This window comes from Mus pahari, chromosome 10 (assembly GCF_900095145.1).
Source record: "Mus pahari chromosome 10, PAHARI_EIJ_v1.1, whole genome shotgun sequence".
Classification (NCBI taxonomy): Eukaryota; Metazoa; Chordata; class Mammalia; order Rodentia; family Muridae; genus Mus; species Mus pahari.
Genome location: NC_034599.1, coordinates 61,924,785 through 61,944,673, shown reverse-complemented (window position 1 = coordinate 61,944,673; position 19,889 = coordinate 61,924,785). Strand labels below are relative to the sequence as shown.

At 43.0% G+C, this 19,889-nt stretch overlaps 1 protein-coding gene across 1 annotated transcript in view; it reads left to right on the top strand.

Moving 5' to 3' along the window:
- The first annotated feature begins 1,562 nt into the window (after positions 1–1,562).
- Lactb (lactamase beta) overlaps positions 1,563–19,889 on the top strand; it is a 20,193-nt gene continuing 1,866 nt past the window's right edge. Inside the window, exons 1-5 of the mRNA XM_021207319.2 lie at positions 1,563–1,970; positions 2,250–2,316; positions 5,576–5,766; positions 6,004–6,358; positions 8,964–9,129. Of these exons, the coding sequence (XP_021062978.1) occupies positions 1,617–1,970; positions 2,250–2,316; positions 5,576–5,766; positions 6,004–6,358; positions 8,964–9,129 (1,133 nt within the window). The 5' untranslated portion in view covers positions 1,563–1,616. The remainder of the gene's footprint in view (positions 1,971–2,249; positions 2,317–5,575; positions 5,767–6,003; positions 6,359–8,963; positions 9,130–19,889) is intronic.

The following is a 19,889-nucleotide window of genomic DNA, read 5'->3' as shown; positions in this document are numbered from 1 at the left end:
GGATAGCTGGAGAAAAGCAACATCGAGAAAAATGGAACATTCTGGAAAGAAGGAAAACCCTGTACCTGGGCCAGGCCTGCAACCATTTGTCTGTTATTTTCAGACAACTCAGGTAAGACTATAGACAAGAGATAGGACGTGCAAGGATTAGGGATATCCTCAGCTGCAAATTCAAAGACTACTTTATAATAGAATATGAATTATTAAATTAAATTATTAAATTAAATTATTAAAGTGTCACAGGTGGAGGCTGCTTATTTTATTCCCCGACTCAAGAGGGAAAGAAGAGCCTTTTTAACTACATAGATGTAAAGGAGACACGCATTAGAACTTGTACAATATAGAAATCTCCGGAAGCTGGTGTATGCTGCAGAGAACAGGGCTGGGCATGGAAGGACAGCTGCAGCATCCCAGTGGATCCTGGCTACGTTATAATACTTGCTGCAGCTGTGTCCATCGGGGCCACTGGGAAGCTGATGCACTGCCAGCTTCCCAAAGCCCACACCTCTGACTGTAGAACCCTTCAAACCGTCTGACAAGAGAGGAAGCCTGAGAAGGTGAATTTCCGGGCCACCACCTGACAACTTTGCAGATTTAGGCAAATCCCTTAGGGTCCCTTTACTCCAGTTTCCTCATGGATCTGATGGCAGACAACACAACCAATTTCCAGAGCAGTTATGATGATTAATGTTGGCTAGCATGATTGTCACTGGGCAGGAAGGCAAGTCAAGACATAAAATGCTCCTAAAAGAATGACAAAAACCCACATCAGGTTTTCTTTTTCCCACTTTCATGTGTGTGCATGTAGATGCATGCATATTTGCATTTGCCTGAGAATGTCCCGGACTATGTTGGAAACCATCTTTAATTGAGCTTCTAACTTTGGATTGAGGCTGGGTTTCTCAATCAAACCCAGACCTTGCCCGTTACAGATAGGTGCCATGCCCACCGGGCATTTTCACTGGGATACCGGGGATTTGAATTCCAGTCCTCATGTTTGCATGGCAAATGTTTTAACCACTGCGCATCTCAGTCATACAAAGGGGCGAGTGTTGTTAAGATGGGCATAAGGTGGCAAGAGGGTGTGACTGTGACAGGAGACTTGTCTAAGGATATCATGTGTGTTGAGAGAGAGAAGAAGCAAGGAAAAGGAGAGAGAGGAGGAGGAGAAAAGGGAAAGAGAGGCTTGAGGGACAGGGAGAAACTAAAGTGGGAAGGAGAAAGAGAGGAGAGAATCAGAAATAAAGAGAGGGAAAGAGAAAAGAGGACAGAGAGAGGAATGTGGGATGCGAGAGAAAAAGAAAACAAGAGAGGGAGGTTAGAGATAAAGGAAGAGAAGAGAGAGGAAAAGGAGAAGATAAAAGAAGGAAGAAAGATACGAAAAAGAGGGAGGAAAAAGAAAGCAAAAAAAAAAAAGGAGGGGCGGAACCAAAGAGGACTAGTAGCCAGAAGGCTAGAAAGGAGGCGAGGACCAGGCGCTCGATGCGCTCGTCGCTCACCCACCCGGCCTTGACTGAGCGGTACTGTAAAGCCCCGCCCCAGCCCCGCCCCCTCGTCCCGCCCGCCGCCGGCCAAGCCCGAGCAAGCCAGGAGGCAGCGGGCTCTGTGGAGGCGACATGTACCGGCTCCTGTCAAGCGTGACAGCTCGAGCTGCGGCCACCGCAGGCCCAGCCTGGGGCGGAGGGCGGCGCGGAGCGCACTGGCGACCGGGTCTGCCTGTGCTGGGCCTTGGCTGGGCCGGCGGCCTGGGGCTCGGGCTGGGGCTGGCGCTCGGCGCGAAGCTGGTGGTCGGGCTGCGGGGCGCCGTCCCCGTTCAGTCCCCCGCGGACCCCGAGGCGTCCGGCGCTACCGAGCTATCATCTCACGATCAGGCCCCGAGCCCGGGGAGCCCGCACACGCCTGCGCCGCCCGCAGCCAGGGGCTTCTCCAGAGCCATCGAGAGCAGCCGCGATCTGCTACACCGGATCAAGGTGCGGGCCCAGTGGGCGTCAGGGCGGCGGCTTCCGAGAAAGACTTTCCGTTTTTCCGATTCCCCGGCCGCGGGCTGACGCTCTCAGGGCTGCTCGAGTAGCAGCTGAGGTCACCGGCCGCGGAGGGGCCCGCCCCTTCCCCTTTAGAGAGCGAGTCCTTTGCACTGGGACGGCCGCCGCGTTGGGAGCCGAGTCCTTGCCCTCCTGGTGGGCGGGGCCGTAGAGTGGGCGGAGTCAGTCCACTTTTGAACCACCGTGGCCTTTCTTCTTTTCTCTTAGGACGAGGTTGGTGCCCCCGGCATAGTGGTTGGAGTTTCTGTAGATGGAAAAGAAGTCTGGTCAGAAGGTGAGTTCAGCAAGTAGCCCGTTTTGTTACTGGTGAAATAAAATATGGATGTTTTACAGGTTGGAGTTGCAAAAAAGTGGCACATTTGTAGAGACAATGTATCACTAGAATAATCAGGCTGTTTCGTTTATCACTGAAAAGTTTAAAATGTAACTAACTGGGCTAGGAGTATAGCTCAGTGGAAGCTCACTTGCTTAACCTTCATGTGTGAGGGCAAAATAAAATAAATAATTAAATTGTGTGACTCAAGTACATGGATGTGTTCAAAATGCTTTGTTTCTTCTCCCAGTTTACTCTTAAGAATTGCTCTGAAAATGGAATGTAGAACAGTCCGTTAAATTACCACTATCACATATTAGATAATCCTTATTAGTAACTAAAACGCCAGTTTCTGCATATTTTTATTCTTTTACTCTGTAATTTTTTTATCCCCCCCACTTCTGTAAAAGGCACTATACCAAGTATTAGGAATACATGATATCCCTGGTCCTTAATGAGTTACAATCGATTATTATATTTACTAGACAGAAGTGTTAACTCTTTTGTTTGTTTTAACAAGCTTGAAGTGGTTTGGGATGTAGCTCAGTTGGTGCTTGCTCTTGGGTACAAGTTCTGGATATAATCCCTTGCACCACATAAATCAAAGTGGTATGGACTAGTGATCCCATTCCTCAGGATGTAGAAGCTGGAGGATCAGAAGTTCAAGGTCACATAATGTATGTGAGGCCAGCCTGAGCATGTAGAGACCCTGGCATCCACCTCTCCCCAAGGTTAGAAGCTTTAAGAGAGCCACTTTTTTTTTTTTTTTTTTTTTTTAAGTTTTTTTTTTTTTTTTTTTTTTTTTTTTTTTTTTTTTTTTATTTTTTTTTTTTTTTTTTTTTTTTTAAGATTTATTTATTTCATTTATATGAGTACACTGTAGCTTTCTTCAGACACACCAGAAGAGGGCGCTGGATCCTATTACAGATGGTTGTGAGCCACCATGTGGTTGCTGGGAATTGAACTCAGGACCTGAGGAAGAGCAAGTAGCCAGTGCTCTTAACTGCTGAGCCATCTCTCCAGCCTGAGAGAGCCATTTCTGTTCCTTTTATGGTAAGTGTGTCAAAGCACTATTTCATAACATAACTTCTCCATTATGAACAAATTGCTCCAGTTCATTACCTGGGTTTTATTTATTTATTTGCTTATTTGTTTGTCTGTTTGTTTGTTTTGTTTTTCAAGACTGGGCTTCTCTGTGTAACAGATCTGGCTGTCCTGGAACTTACTTTGGAGACTAGGCTGGGCTCAAACTCATAGGAGAGCTGCCTGCCTCTACCTTCCTCAGTACTGGGATTCAAGACTTGAGCCACCACACCCAGCTCATCACCTAGGTTTTTAGTAAATGATATTTCAGGCATTATTTAAGGAAAGCAGTAGTTTCAGAAGATGTTGCTGGAAGTGGTAGGGTTTGGGAAAATTATACTTCACTTGAGTATATGTGTATTTTAATCAATATAGTTAGTTTATGAGAAAAAGCAATAAGCTGGGCATGGTAGCACATGCTTGTGACCCTAGCACTGAAGAGCTGAGGCAGGAAGATCACCTTGAGTTTGAGGCCAGCCTGGGATACATATAGGAAGATCCTGATCCAAAAGGCCTAGCAGGGGTGGGGCTGGAGAGGTGGCTCTGTGGGTAAGGACATTCCCTGCTCTTGCAGAATGTCCAGGTTTGGTTCCTACATTGTAGTTCACAACTATCTGTAGCTCCAGTTCCGGAGGGTCTGATACTCACTTCTAAGCCTCTATGGGCATGCATATATGTATGAGTGTTTTGCATGCATGTATGTCTGTGTACCATGTGCATACTTGGTGCCCACAAAGACCAAACTTTACAGCCTGAGGTCAATCCCAGGGACCAATATGGTGGAAGGAGAAAATCGACTTTTGCAAGTTGTCCTCTGACTTCTATAGGTGCATGTAATACATACACACACACACACACACACACACACACACACACACACACATTGGGGGGATTGGGAAGAGGGAAAGAAGGAAAAAGAGAATAAAAATAATAAAAAAAGAATTTAATAAATGCCAGCTTTCTAAGTAGAAGCTTTATACAAATATTTTTACATTTATCATTTATTCTTTTCATACTTCAGCTTTTTATGTTTCTTACATCTAATTACATACTTTTATACTGTACAGAAGATGAAAATCAAACTTTTTTCTAGAAGAAGCTTTAAAAAAATTAGTATATTCTTTTTCCTCGGGTTGCAGCTGCATTAAGCAAGTGGTTAGGGAATTTGACATATTTTTGTATTCATTTTATTTGCTGGCTGTTTGAAAGAATTCAGTGAAAATGCTCAAAAACAGAAAACTACAATATGAGGAATTATGAAGAATGGTGATGTTTACTTTAAAGAATGTAAATTATTTAAAGTGTAGACTAGCAAGCATGGTTATACAGATCTGGCTACAATATCTGCCACCCCACTTTTGATACCAAAATCTATATTAGGGTTCTCTCAGAACTTATAGAATGAATCTCTCTCTGTTTATGTAGAAAGTGGATTTATAAGGATGGCTTCCAGGCTGTGGTTGGCTACTCCAACAATGGCAGGCTGTGAATGAAAAGTCTAAGATTCCAGTACGTGCTCAGTCAACAAAGCTAGATGCCTCGGCTGGTCTTCATTAAATGCTGGAGTCCCAGGAAATAGGCTCTAATGGGCATGAAGGAATGGACTTACTAGCAAGCTGAGAGCAAGCAGGCAAAGAGCACAAGCTTCCTTCTTCCATGTCCGTGTAAAGGCTTCCTGCAGAAGGAATAGCCCAGATTAGATCTGAGTTAAAGATCTGGATTAAAGGTGTGTCTTCCTATCTCAAAGATCTGGATTAAAAGTACATCTTCCCACTTTACTTCAAAAAGCAGAAATTCCTAATGAGTATGCCCTCTGTTTTTTGCATTTTAATTCCAGATGTTGTCAAGTTAACAACCAAGAATAATTATCATAATACTTGCAATCCCAAACAGAAGTAGTATCTTGAGTTCAAGACCAACCTGGGCTATGTAAGAAGTGTCATCGTCATATTGTTAAGCTAATAGTATCTGAAAATATTGAATTAATAACTAGGTAAACTCTAGTTCAGCTATAAACACTTGTCAGTATTGATAAGACTCTCATCCCAGCTAGTCCAGTGTCTTAAAAAGAAATACCTAGTGGGTTTTAATTGAGACAATTTCAGTGATAGACTTTCTGCTTTTATTTCCTTTGAAGGATTAGGCTACGCAGACGTGGAGAACCGCGTACCCTGTAAACCAGAAACGGTCATGAGAATCGCAAGCATCAGCAAAAGCCTCACCATGGTGGCTCTGGCTAAACTGTGGGAAGCAGGGAAGCTGGATCTGGACCTCCCTGTGCAGCACTATGTTCCCGAGTTCCCAGAAAAAGAATACGAGGGTGAAAAGGTAGTGACACTCACAACCCGTTTTCCCACTGGTATGTTACACTGTGTATACCGGAATCCTATTCTAAATATTCAATAGAATTCTTCGGTTTGTTTTTATTCCTTAGATGTCCGTTCAATCTATATGATAATCTGTTGGCTACTTTTCTGTGAGCCTTCCTTCCAAGGCTGCTGTTGGCTTGTTTGCTACAGTTTCCACTGTCAGTGAAGTTGTGTGGTTTTTGTTTTTTGTTGTTAGGTTTCTGTCACAACAAGATTACTAATTTCCCACTTAAGTGGAATTCGTCATTATGAAAAGGACATAAAGAAAGTGAAAGAAGAGAAAGCTTATAAAGCCCAGAAGATGGTGAAAGGGATGCCGCCACCATCTGACCAAGAGAAAGAACTGAAAGAAAAGGGAGGCAAAAACAACGAAAAGAGCGAAGCACCAAAAGCCAAAGTGGAGCAGGATGGCGAAGCCAGATGCCGCAGCGCGAAGCCAGGCAAGAAAAAGAATGACTTTGAACAGGGCGAATTATATTTGAAAGAAAAGTTTGAAAATTCAATCGAATCACTAAGATTATTTAAAAATGATCCTTTATTCTTTAAACCTGGTGAGTTCTGACTGCTGCTCCTAACAAAGTTGTTGTTGTTGAAGTTTCTTTTTTCAAAAAGGTCAAGATATTGCTTGCCATCCTGATGGCTTTCAATTGGGTTAATGGGCCAGTATAGAGCCTGCATTGTGTGTGCCTGTGTGGCATGCATTTGTGTGTGTGTGTGTGTGTGTGTGTGTGTGTGTGCGTGTATGTATGTATGTGTGTGTATGCATGTGTGAATGTCTGTGTTTGTGTGTGTGCTACATGTGTGCTTGTGTACATGTGCTTGTGTGTGTGTGTGTGTGTGTGTGTGCATGCATTCGTGCATATACATTACACATGTGTATATGCACGTGTCTGTGGAGGCCAGAAGACAATCTTGGATATCATTTCTCAGGAAGAGTTCTCATTGGTTTTGTTTTTTGTTTGTTTGTTTTTGTTTTTTTACATTTTATTTATTTGTTGTGATGTGTGCAGAGGTCAGAGGTCAACTTTCCACAGTCAGTTCTTCCACCATGTGAGTCCCAGGGACTGAATTCAGGGGTTGGCAGCAAGCACCTTTATCTGTTGAGCTATCTTGGCTCCCTAGAACAAGGATTACAAGTGTTATCACCCTGACTTTTTTATGAGGGCTCTGGGGATTGAACCCTGGTCCTCCTGCTTGCTCTACAAGCACTTTCCCAACTGAGCTCTCTCCCCTAACAGCCAGGCAGATAGCTGCTTAGCTTTAGTGTCATGGAGGGCTACCCCATCTCAGAGATTCTCAGCACTGAGCTATTCATGGGAACTGTGGAGTGTTGTCATAATTGTTCTCCAAACAGAATGTGCGCACAAGTGGAGCGGCAAAGGTGCTGCTGTTGCATTTGTACGTGGTTTGCGTGTCAAGGGCCCAGCAGCCTGTTTGTACCTTTGTCCCTTAAAAAGCTAGTGTTAGTCAACTTACCTTCCTCCAAATGCCAATCTATAAAATATTGCTTTTTCTTTAAGACAGCTGCTCACTGTGTAGCCCAGGCTGGCCTCAACTGTGATCCTCCTGTCTCAGTCTTCTAAGTTCTAGGATTATACCTAGAACTTGGTGTAGCACCATGCTTGGCTTTAGCTTTCTGTTCGTCTTTATGCATTATATTTTTCTTAAATTTGTCTTAAATTGGTGTAGTAGTTTCATTTTGAGAGCCATCTATATGCACTGTTCTAAGAGAACCTGACCTCAATTCCCAGCGTCCACTTCTGGTGGCTCATAGCCATCCAAAACCCCAGCTTCTCCTGAGACTCTCATGCTCTTGTCAGACCTGGGAGGTCAACTGATCTCAATATGCACTTCCTTCCCCCATACAAATAATTTTTAAAAATATATAAATAAAAGACATGATTGTGAATCAACATTATTATATAGATATAACTAAAAAGACCAATGAAAATACAATCATGGATTTTGTATTTAAAAATAAAGTTTCTGCCCATTTTTAGTATAGATCATAAAATCTTATGAATACAAACCCCTAAGTGATATATATATAATTAAAATAACTCATAGCCAGCAGCATAGCCAGCGCACATCTCTGATCCCAGCACTCAGGAGGTAGCGGCAGGCAGATCATTGAGTCAAGGCCAGCCTGGTCTACAGAGTGAGTTCCAGCCCAGCCAGGGCTATACAGAGAAACAGAGAGAGAGAGAGAGAGAGAGAGAGAGAGAGAGAGAGAGAGAGAGAGAGAGATCAATCGCTAGAACTCATGTGACTAGTTATATCTTGAACAGTGGGATGTATTGAGGAAAACATGACATTTGATCAAGAACTAGCTGTATGTTGCTATGTAGATGGCCATTAAAACTTTCATCAGGGCAAACCTGAATTCAAGAGCAACCTGTGACTCAGTCCACCCTCCTCTTGGCATTCACAACTTCTGGGCAATCAGCAGCCAGGAGGAAGATGCCTTTAGGTACACTTTTTGGAGGAGTAGCTCTGAGCTCTAATGATCTCTAAATAAGGCCTGACACCCTAGTGACCCAGCAACTCTGCTCTGCCCTTTCAATATACCGAACTGTGGAAAAGTCTTGTTCTGTCTTTTATTCATAAAAAAGAAACCCAAAGAGCCTGTGTCTCTCTCTGCACATGCCATTGCTCTGCCCTTCCAGGAACTCCCAAGTTTTAGCTTTTGCTATGCTTGCCACAGCCTGTCTGGGTTCATTCCCAGCACTTTCCCCACTCCCACCCCCCAACCCCACAAAAAGACAATTGATGGAGAAGTCAAATTTACTTTTCTCTATCCTTCTATTTTTATTGCCAATTTGAAGGGTTCTGTTTTGAGGTGGTATATATCGCTTATTTCATGTTCAGATAAAAGCGCAGACTCAGACAAGGATTCATACAAGTGTGCAGTCCCTGTGTTGCTCATTGTTATTCTTGTGTCCAGGAGCTGGCCTGATATTTAGGGAGCTGAACTAAGCATGGGCATTACAAAGCTAACCAGGGTGTTGGCACACCTCCTGTAACCTGTAATTAGATGTTAAACTAAAATATTATAGCTCTAAAAGTATGACTGTTTTCAGCGGAAATATATTTCACATATGCTTGAATAATAATTGAGCATTTTCTCCCCCTTTCCCCATGTGGTGATGTCTCAAGGTAGTCAGTTTTTGTATTCAACGTTTGGCTATACTCTGCTGGCAGCCATAGTAGAAAGAGCTTCAGGATATAAATATTTGGACTATATGCAGAAAATTTTCCATGATTTGGACATGCTGACAACTGTCCAGGAGGAAAACGAGCCAGTGATTTACAACAGAGCAAGGTAAACATACGTCTGCTGTGTCTGGCTGTGTCGCGTCTTAGCACTGTGCTGTCGGTTTAAAAGTCAGATCCCCCTTGTTTCCGTCCCAGCGTCAGCTTGCCACATGTTTTGGAGTTTTTCTATATGTCTGGGGGTTTTTGTTTTTGTTTTTTTTAAGATTTATTTATTGTTTTGTGTAAGTACACTGTAGCTGTCTTCAGACACACCAGAAGAGGGCGTCAGACCTCATGACAGATGATTGTTAACCACCATGTGGTTGCTGGGATTTGAACTCAGGACCTTCAGAAGAGCTGTCAGTGCTCTTAACTGCTAAGCTGTCTCACCAGCCCTATATGTCTGTTTTTTATGAATAAATGAAAGAAAGACATATGTTTGTGGCATCTCACACTGGTAATCCCAGCACCAGGAGGATGAGGTACAGGGATTACTGTGAGTTCAGGACCAACCTAGGCTACACAGTGAGTGCCCAACTAGAATGAGACCATCACAGAGGGGAAGGAGGCACAAGAACAATAAAGAAAGATACAATCATGCTTCAAGGTCCTAAGTAATTAAGCCAATGTCGTGTGCATAGACAATTTGGTTTTTAAACATCTTCTCTTACTTTTAATGTTATTATTTATCTCTTAATTTTTCAACACTTAATGTTTATTTTGAAATGATTCATACTTAGAAGTTGCAGTAGTGTAAGGAATTCACATAAACCTGTTACCCAGATTCCCCAAGTGTTATGCTGTATTTATATTTTCTGTATGTTGGTGTTTCCCGAACCACTTGGAAATAAGCTGCAGACATGGTATGCATTATTCATAAATACTTAAATGTGCACCTTCTAAAAGTGAGGACATTCTTGCAGTGATTTAATCAAATCTACAGACTTTATTCCAATTTTTCCAGTTGTAATAATGACCTTTGTAGCATACACTCACACATGCACATATGAACATGCACATAGTATCTGGTCCAGTAGCCCACATTTCATTGATTTGTTCTGGGTCTCAGAAGTTGCATGCTGTAAATGTGTCCAATTACTGGTGACAGTATTTTAGTGCTTTGTTAAAGTGGTACCATGTTTCTCTTTCTTCTTCTTTTTTTAAGATTCATTTTTTTTTTAATTTATGTGTGTCTGTATGTAGGGTTGTGTATGAGTGTGCAGTGGGTTAGGATGTCAGAATGCACTGGATCCCTGAAGTTGTGAGCTGCAAATGGGCACTCGCAACTGAGCCCAGGTCATCTGGAAGAGCAACCAGTGCTCTAACTGCTGAGCTGCCTTTCCAGGCACTCTCTGCTTTTTACATTTGTTGGTTGGAATTCTATTAAAAGAAAGCTATTTTCCTCCCATATATAAAATTATCTATATGTTTATTCATATTTGTATGCATTTTATGGGCAAATGGTTATTAGGTTGTATATATTAAATATGTATTAAGGATTATTAGCTATATAGTGTGTGTGTGTGTGTGCATGAATTTATGTGCAGTGTGTGTGTGTGTGTGTGTGTGTGTGTGTGTGTGCGTGTGTGGTGTGTGCTCATGGAGACAGTGTCAGATCCCCTGGAGTGACAGGCAGCTGTGAGCCTCCTAGGTGGGTGCTGGGAACTGAACTCAGGTCTTCTGAAAGAGCAGTAAGGGCTCCTAACTGCTAAGCTGTTTCTCTAGCCTCCAGTGTGTATATGTTTTTATTTTTGAATTGTTGATACTTTCACTATATAGTCCAGACTGGCCATGAGCTCAGATCCTACCTCAGCCTCCCGAGAGCTGGGGTCAGAAGCTCACAATATTTAAAATAAAAATAAGCCCAGTGCTTACTTTTAATCAGGGTTTTAGAGATGATATCCTATATGTTAATAGTGAACATTAATATATCCATGCTTGTGTGTTCATTGGCTTAGAATGGGAAACATGCTTCTTCCTATGGGTTCTGTTTTTAGAAATTGGTGAATGATACTTGGTAAAATATGGCCATCTAAAATTTTTAATCATAATTTTTGCTAGTAAACTTATAAAGGGGATTTTGGCAGAGAATTTTGAGGCCAGCAAGTAATCTGAGTTTTCCAGTTCTTGTTTCTGTTATATTAGTGAATATGTGATGTAATAGAAAGGTTGTGCATTGAACACGTCAACCGTTCATTTTCCTTGTATCTCTCCAGTAATGCATGCTTAGAGGGGTATTCGTTGATACTTTCAGAGGAAGAAGATAAAATGGTGGTATTTGGGGTTTTTTAAGCTTTATTTTCCCATCTCCATAGTAGTTTTCAGCAGTCTAATGTTGTTTTGGCTAAATTATCATTTTAAATTAACATCTTATTTTAAAGGACTAAACATGTGAATCAGTCTGTGGCCTAAAAGACAGAAGAAATAAGGTTAGCAGCAAGCAATGAACTTTAGTTTGTAAAAAAGGCCTTTGGTTCTTGAGCACTTGAGATTCTCAGTGTTTGAGATAACATCTCCTGAGTATTATCTATAGGTCTAGCATCGTGCTCTACTGAAAAACAAGAAAAAGGACAACTGTAAATGTCAGTGTTTGTCGGTTGAATGTAAAGAAAAATTATCTAGCACCTACAGCAGACTGTGTGTGTGTGTGTGTGTGTGTGTGTGTGTATGCACATGCTCGCATGTAAGCCCATGAGTGTATGTAGTAGCCAGGGAGTCAAGTGTTTTCCTTTCTCTCTCTTTCTTACTCCCTTGAGATAGGATACCTTACTGAGCCCTGGCTAGACTGCTAGCAAGGTCCTGGGATCTGTCTGTCTCCAGCCCCAGTGTACACTGGAGTTGCAGGCACGTGTGTAAATCAGTGTTTACATGTATACTGATTCTAACTCAGTGTCTCATGCTTGCACAGCTAGCCTATCCCCTGCCCTATACCCACTGACCTAGCTCCCTAACCTAAGCCTGTTTCTAATCTGAACATTAAGGCTCTATGATTGTACAGATTCTATACTGTAGCTGTCTTTTTTTTTTTTTTAAAGATTTACTTATTTTATGTATATGAGTACACCATAGCTGTTTTCAGACACACCAGAAGAGGGCATCCCATTACAGATGGTTGTGAGCCACCATGTGATTGTTGGGAATTGAACTCAGGACCTCTGGAAGAGCAGTCAGTGCTACTAACTGCTGAGCCATCTCTCCAGTTCTTGTTTGGATTTCTAAGAAAGATTTATTTATATAAAAATTGTGTGTGTATATGATTGTCTGGGTGTCGTTTTGCTCATGTGAGTCAGGTGCCAATGAGGCACAAGGGCAACAGATCCCTCAAGCTGGAGGCACAGCATGAGACATGAGTGCTAGTGACCCACCTCTTATCCTCTGCAAGAGCAGTGTGTTCTCCTAACTGCCAAGCTGTCTCTCCAGCCGAGATTTGCTTGGATTTTGGTGATCCCATATAAAAGTGGCAGTTGGTTCATTTTAGTTAAAAGTACCACTGATATACGAGACAGGGATAGGATGTGGCTCAGTTAGTAGAGTGCTTGGTTGGCATGCAAGAAGCTCTGGGGATCTATGCCTCAGCTCTTCATAAAGCCAGATATGGCAGCACAGCCTTCAAACCCAGCATACCTTTGTAGCTGCCTGCGGCCACACTAACTGGGTTCCTGAGTGGGAAGCAGGAGCTGTATGGGAGAAAACAGTGAGAGAAATAATGGAGGCCAAGACGTGTTTCTGTTCAAGGCCCCAAAGTTTACTAAGAGTCTGAGCTTATATAGGGGGGAGGCCCATCCCCTAAAGATCTATTCTTGAAGCCTGTTGGCAGCCTGTAGGATGCTGTCTCCAGAATATCTCAAGGGCCTCAGCAGGTAGCAGTGTCTTGGAGAAGAGCATCGGTGACAGAACAATAGAGAAGAGCAGCAGTGACAGAACAATAGAGCCATCTAGGTCGGAAGGCTCCACCCCAGGTGGTCTCATGCTCAGTGACTGCAAAGTCTGAATCAGCCTGCTTCAAGGCTGATTGAGGCTACATACCTTGACTACATAGCCTACATACCAGAGACTTCATTTCAAACAAACATAAAATCGGGCACAAAAGAATATCGTCTCTATTTTTTTTTTATTTGATTTGATGGAGTATCTATGTGGGTCTCTAAGTCAGCTGATTCTTTTTTTGTATTTTGGGTTTTGGTGGTGGTTTTGCTGTTGTTTGTTTGTTTTAAGACAGAGTCTCTCTATGTAGCCCTCACTGTCTTAGAACTCAATGTGTAGACCAGGCTGGCCTTGAACTCAGAGATACTCTACGCTGCCTCCCAAGTGTTAGGATTAAAGGCGTGTACCTTACCCAGCCTTCTTTGTAATTTTTTTTTTTTTTTTTAAGATTAAAGACACTAGGCTTTTTAGGGCTGTTCTGGGAGAAAAGGTAATCTTTTAAAAATATGCACCCAGGCCAGCAGTAGTGGCTCTGCCTTTAATCCAAACACTAGGGTGGCAGAGGCAGGTGGATCTCTGTGACATTGAGGATAACTTAGACTACATAGTGAGTTTCAGGACAGCCAGAGCTCTATAGTGAGACCCTGTTTCCAAAACAAAGAAACTAACAACAGCAACACCCCCACAAAAATATGTACCCAGAAAGACTTTAAGTAAAATTTAGTAACCCATTTTTTTCTATTAGTTTTTGTACTATTCTGTACAAAGCAAGATGCACACAGCTTGTTAGCATACTAATTTGTTGGCATAATCATACTTGCTGTAATATTTGTTATAATACCCTGATCAATGCTCATTAGGGTTGTTGAATGAATCTGTGTCTCCTTTGTCATTTTTCCATGTATGATGTGTGTGATTAACATGTCACCATGAGGTGGAACATGATGATACACAGCTGCACTGGTAAGGCTGAAGCCAGAGAGCGAGGAGATAGAGGCCAGCCTCAGTGTAGAACAAACTATAGACCAGCCTGGGCTACGTAATCAGACCCCATCAAACTGAAAAACTAGTGACCCCTGAGGCCCATCGCCTATTTAAAGTATCTCCCTCAGTATCTTACACTTCAAAACACTTAATGTTTTAGTCAGAACTATAGCCCAAGGCTAAGGGTTTCTATAAGGAAGAGAGAAGTGGGATTCATGCTTAGCTGTCTGAATAAAACTGAGGCTTTCCCCCGTGCCTGAATAGGAACAGAGATCCTGTGAAAGTAATACACAGGGTTAATTCTGTAGAGCAAAATGCACTCCACTTAGACAGTAAATGAAGGAAATCTAAGCTAAAACCCACAGGAGCAGAATGGATGGTTTCGCCTCTAAAAGGAGCTCAGTTTGTTGGTACAGAGTCCTTAGTCAATCCATTGGTTTATTAGTCTTGTTAGTTTTTCTGTTGGCACAGTACTTTTGTTTTGGGGCTGGGTTAGAGTACAGAACCGGATGAAACACAGGAAAATCCTCTGGATTCCTATGCTGATTGTCCCTAAACAAACGAAATGAGTCTCTGGGCTGCTCTATTTTGGTATCATGGGTATGGCTTTACCGTCTGCTTGTTTCCTGGAGAACTAAGCATTGTTCTTGTTTTAAGCTCTTTCGTGTCTTTAGCAGACAGACTAGCAGGCTCAATTTAAATGTAGGGTTTGGGGTTTATTTATTTATTTTTAAAGATTTATGTATGTAAGTACACTGTCCCTGTGTTCAGACACACCAGAAGATTACAGATGGTTGTGAGCCACCATGTGGTTGCTGGGAGTTGAACTCAGGACCTCTGGAAGAACAGTCAGTAGTCTTAACTGTTGAGCCATCTCTCCAGCCCCTTGGTTTTATTTTTGTTTTCAGTTTTTCAGTGTGTTTTCATTAGTAGTCACATCATGATTCAGAGTTTCCCTTCACCACTCAGATATAATGGTAGGGAAGAGGGGAGAAGAGGTAGGGGAGAGCCAGGATGTGGCATGGACTCAGAGACAACACCCCTTCTCTGCCTATTGATATCTTAACAGCAGGGCAAGTCCAGGTAGTTCTGCCAGTGGTTCTGATCTGGTGCTGGCTCAGGAAAGCAAGGGGAGCAGCCTTGTCTGTCCTCAGCCTTGGCACTGGCTCCTAAAGCCACCCCTGCAAGCTCAGTGCACTCTTTAGCCAAGACCATGACAGATGCGATGCTTCACTTGAAGTGTTAAGTGGGGTTGCTTTTTGTAGTTGCAGTCTTTGCTGCACAAGGTTGTGTTTTCCTGTACCAGGGTGGACCCAGAGTCTCACCCATGCTAGGAAGAGCTTTGCCATGGAGCCACAACCCCAGATGCTTATAATATCCATTTTAAAATTTAGCTTGTTTCTAAGCCTCTCATACCAATAAAAAACGAATACCTAGTGCTTTGAAAAACATTAAGAGGTATTTTTAAATGAAATACTTTGAATTTCTAGCTTTGCAGATGTCATTTCCTGCAGTTGTATAGTACTGCTCTTTGATAAAATGTTGGAGAATTCTAAGAAGAGTAGGCTGCACATCATCTGCATCACCCCATCAGTTATCCAGTTACAACACAGGACCAGTAACCCTCTCAAGGAGTTGTGTGTTCCATTTTTAAAGAAGAAAGTTCCTAAGAGTTTAAAATAGTTCTGCTTATCTTTCTTCTGAACAAAATTATTTTCATAAAAAGCTTATTTGTTTTCTGTCCAAAGAAATTGAGAGATTTGAGTCTAGAATCTGCCTATATAAAGTTTAGACTTCTAAATTAAAGACTAATTCTCTGTAATCTTACACTTAAAGGAAGAATGAATGAGGGTTCCTAATGTCCAATCTCTATAAGTATTTTCTAATGCTTTACTGTTAGAGGGAAGTTACACAGAACTGACTGTTCACACAAAATATTAGTAATTCGGGTTTATAAGCTTAGAGTTTTCCCTTAAGGGATAAATAATCAGAAAATGTACTTCTTTTAATGTTTTCCCATTATGTGACTTCCTTTCAATGTATTGATATTTTTATTTGATTAGCTGGCACCATAAGAATGATCAGAGTTAAGAAAGAAGCTGTTATAGGGGAGCTACGGGAATGGGAGGCAAAAGGTAAAGCAGAGCAGAAGTTGACCCATAGCGTCCATGAAGTTAGTATTAGACATGAGAAGACACCTATTGAGCTCCTCTGTTGCTGGGTGTGGCCATGCATGCCTGTGGTCCTCATACTCAGGAGGTGAAGGCAGGATGATGGCTGTTAGTCTGGGGCTGGTCTGTGCTATATAGTGAGTTCAAAGCCAGCCTGCAATACATAGAAAAACACTGCCTACAAAATCTTCTGCAGACTTAGGATTATTTTTATTTTCTGTGGATAGGTGTTTTGCCCACGTCTGTGTGTGTCCTCTATGCATGCCTGGTACTGGAGGTCAGAAGAGCTCCTGAAACTAGAGTTACAAACAATTGCAACCATGTGGCTCAAACAATTGACCTGCCACATGGGTGCTGAGCTTCAAACCCAGGCCCTCCACAAGAGCTGCAGCACTCTTCACTGCTGAGCCATCGCTCCCATACCCCCCCCTTGTGGCCACCTCTTTCCTAACAACTAATCCTACTTCATCCAATTATGAGCTGGGCTTTTCAGGGATATTGTATGTTGTGCTTTATAAAAAGAGAAGGAAGCCAGGGATATGTTTGATAGAGTGAGGTACGGTGAGGTGGAAGGGGGTGCCTCTGCAGGCCCATCTGAGGCATCCCTTCCTCCTGAAGGACCAGCCATATGACGGATATAGTAGGAATAGGAATAGGAACGGCGGAATAGAGTTTATTTAGGGCATAGGGAAGGGAGTTGAGAAGAGAGTAGAGACAGGCGTGAACATTTGGAGAGAGAGGAGGAAAGGGAACAGAGAGAGAAGGGACAGAGAGGGTAAGAGACTACAATAGTGAGGAGGGGACAAGCAGCCCCTTTTATAGTGAGTCAGGGATCCCTGGCTGTTGTGGGGTGGAGCCTAGAAGGAATGCTAGCATTGTAGAATCATGAAAGAAAAAAAATTGGAATAATTTTTCAAACTATGTATTCTCATAGTCCCTCTAAAGTTATGAATTTTGAAAGAGGATATAAATTTGGGAGGGAGAAAGGCCCACAGGTAATTTTAGTAAACATATTTCAGCCTTTCTTCAGAAGCACATTAGAGAATTATTAGTGTTAGTAGAAATCCAGTTTTGGGGGCTGGAGAGATGGCTCAGCAGTTAAGAGTACTTGCAGCTCGGGGGCTGGAGAGATGGCTCAGTGGTTAAGAGCACTGACTGTTCTTCCAAAGGTCCTGAATTCAAATCCCAGCAACCACATGGTGGCTCACAACCATCTGTAATGAGATCTGATGCCCTCTTTTGGAGTGTATGAAGACAACTACAATGTACTTACATATAATAAATAAATCTTTAAAAAAAAAAAAAAAGAGTACTTGCAGCTCTTACAGGGGACCTGGCTTTGATTCCCAGCACCCACACAGTGGCTCACACTTATCTGTAACTCCTAGCACTGAGCCATCTCTCTTTACCTCTGATTTCTTCTTCCAAGAATCCACTATATCCCCTAAAAACCCAGCGCATAATTAGATGAAGTAGGATGAACAGTTAGGAAAAGATGTAGCCATGGCTTTAGAGGATCCTGGGGCTGTGAACCTAAAGAGAGAGCTCAGAGAGCAGAAGCTCCCAGGAGGAGTGACAGGAAGTGCTGGTCAGCAGTGATAACGGGACAAAGCAGACAAGGACCAAGGACCGTAGGCAGGAGTTAGAAGAGCATGGAGAGGAGACAGCAGTTGAGGAAGGTGGAGAACAGATGCCCGCCTTTGATGGTTGCAGACTGATGGAGACTATAGTCTATAATAAGGGCTAGTAAACAGAGAGGCGAGCAGGAGAACAGATGTGAGTTCCCTCATGCAGTTCAGCAGAGAGACAAGAGACTGGTTGTTGGAAGATTGTAGCTAGCATAATATTTTTCTTCCCTTTGGAAGAAAATCTGTGTGTGTGTGTGTGTGTGTGTGTGTGTGTGTGTGTGTGTGTGTGCGCGCGTGCGCGTGCGCGCGCGCGCGCGCGCCTCAACCATGCTTGTACCACACTATTTGGGTTTCTTACATCCACCTTGCCGGACAGGCTATAACCTGTTTCTCAAAAGGTGGTGCACAACCAGCAGGATGTGTGTCTTCCGGAGGCTTGTTAGAGATGAGGAACTCCCCCCCCCCCAGACTATTGAAACAAAAGCCTCAGTGTGATAGAAACTTCCAAGGGCTGTGCCTCGACTAGCTGTAAACACATTGTTTAGCAAGTATTGATGGGATAGTTGGTGATCTGGCAGGATGCGGAAGAACTCGTCACAGTGGGGCTTTTCCATATGTCATGGTACATATAGGAGTGTGGTATTATCTCTGTAGGAGACCACTGGCTGTGTTACAGGTCATGGAAGGAAGTATGGATTTTATTCCCATTGCTGTGGTAAACACTGGAGGGTTTGGGATGGGTGAAAGGCAGGGGAGACATAACCTATGTTCTTAACTGGGCCGCGGACTTCCAGGAGAGAAAATAATGTGAAGTGTTGCAGTAGAGTCACGTTTTAGGGACAAAAACAAGGCAATCCCAGATGCAGGTGTATAGCCAGGAGTAGTCGTACACATCTGTAATCTTACTTGGCAGGCTGAGGCAGGAGGATTATGAGTTGGAGACCAACCTGGGCCACATAGTAGGACTTTGCCTCATAAACAAATAAATATCAGAAACCCCCAAACACAAAATGATACTGTCAGTAGAATTAATCTTTTAAAAAACCGGAAGGAATGTATTAAGTAACTACAGAAAAATGGATGATGGAGGAGGTGGTGTAAATACTGTTTTTGAATAAATTCAGACTTACTTTAGATGGCCTTGAACTTCTCAGTAAAGCGGATTGTGTGGTGAGATTCTTCTCAGAGCCACCTCAGAGAGTATGTTGAAAGTGGAGGAGACTGAGGATACCTGTTACAGATGTACCCGGGGATGAGCAAGAGAGGAAGGTGTAACACCACTAAGGGCTGGGGATGTGGCTCAGGGGTGGAGCAGCACCCAGTAAGGGCAAGGCCCTGGGGTCCAACCCCAGCACTGAATCAACCAGTCAGTACTACCATCCTGTAGCCAGAATATATGGTCTAGCTTCGCTGTATGGATTCCTGCTTTGCCTGGGTAAGCAAGGAAAGGGGATTAAGACTGGTGTACCGGTGTGGTTAAAAGAATGAGACAGTGTTATGGTGGGACCATAGCCAGAGTGGCTGAAGTAACTAATGCCAAAGTTAAAGCAGAAAAAGTAGCTGAAATCAGGAAGAATCTAAGGACTGGGAGCTCAGGAGAGGGCGGGGAGGTCGGTGGAGGACAGAGGAGAGCAGAGATGTTCTGTGTTGGAGAGTTGGGAAGCCAGTGATGGGGACACTTGCGTGGTTTCCGAGAATCAGATGTCAGGGTGAGATTCAGTCTGACTACTGCATATGAATAATGGAGCTGAAATGGACTTGCAGACAGAGCAGTAGAGGGAGGCAGCTAGCAGACTAAAAACCTACGAGCACCACTTCTGTGTGCATCATGAAAGAAAGGATCTCCACAATGAAGACTTCATCTCTTGTTCCATGATTTGTAGTTTCATTGCATTTACCTAACAGCCACGGGGCCTGCTCTAGAGAATACAGGGCCGGAGCTTTGTTCCTCCTTAACACTCTCCCGGTATCAGAACAATACCTGGCTGTAAGAGAGCCATTGGTAGTTGGTACCTACGAATGCAAACTCCAGCTAGCATTTATTTCTTTTTTCTTGTTTGTTTGGTTTTTGTTTTTCGAGACAGGGTTCCTCTGTATAGCCCTGGCTGTCCTGGAACTCA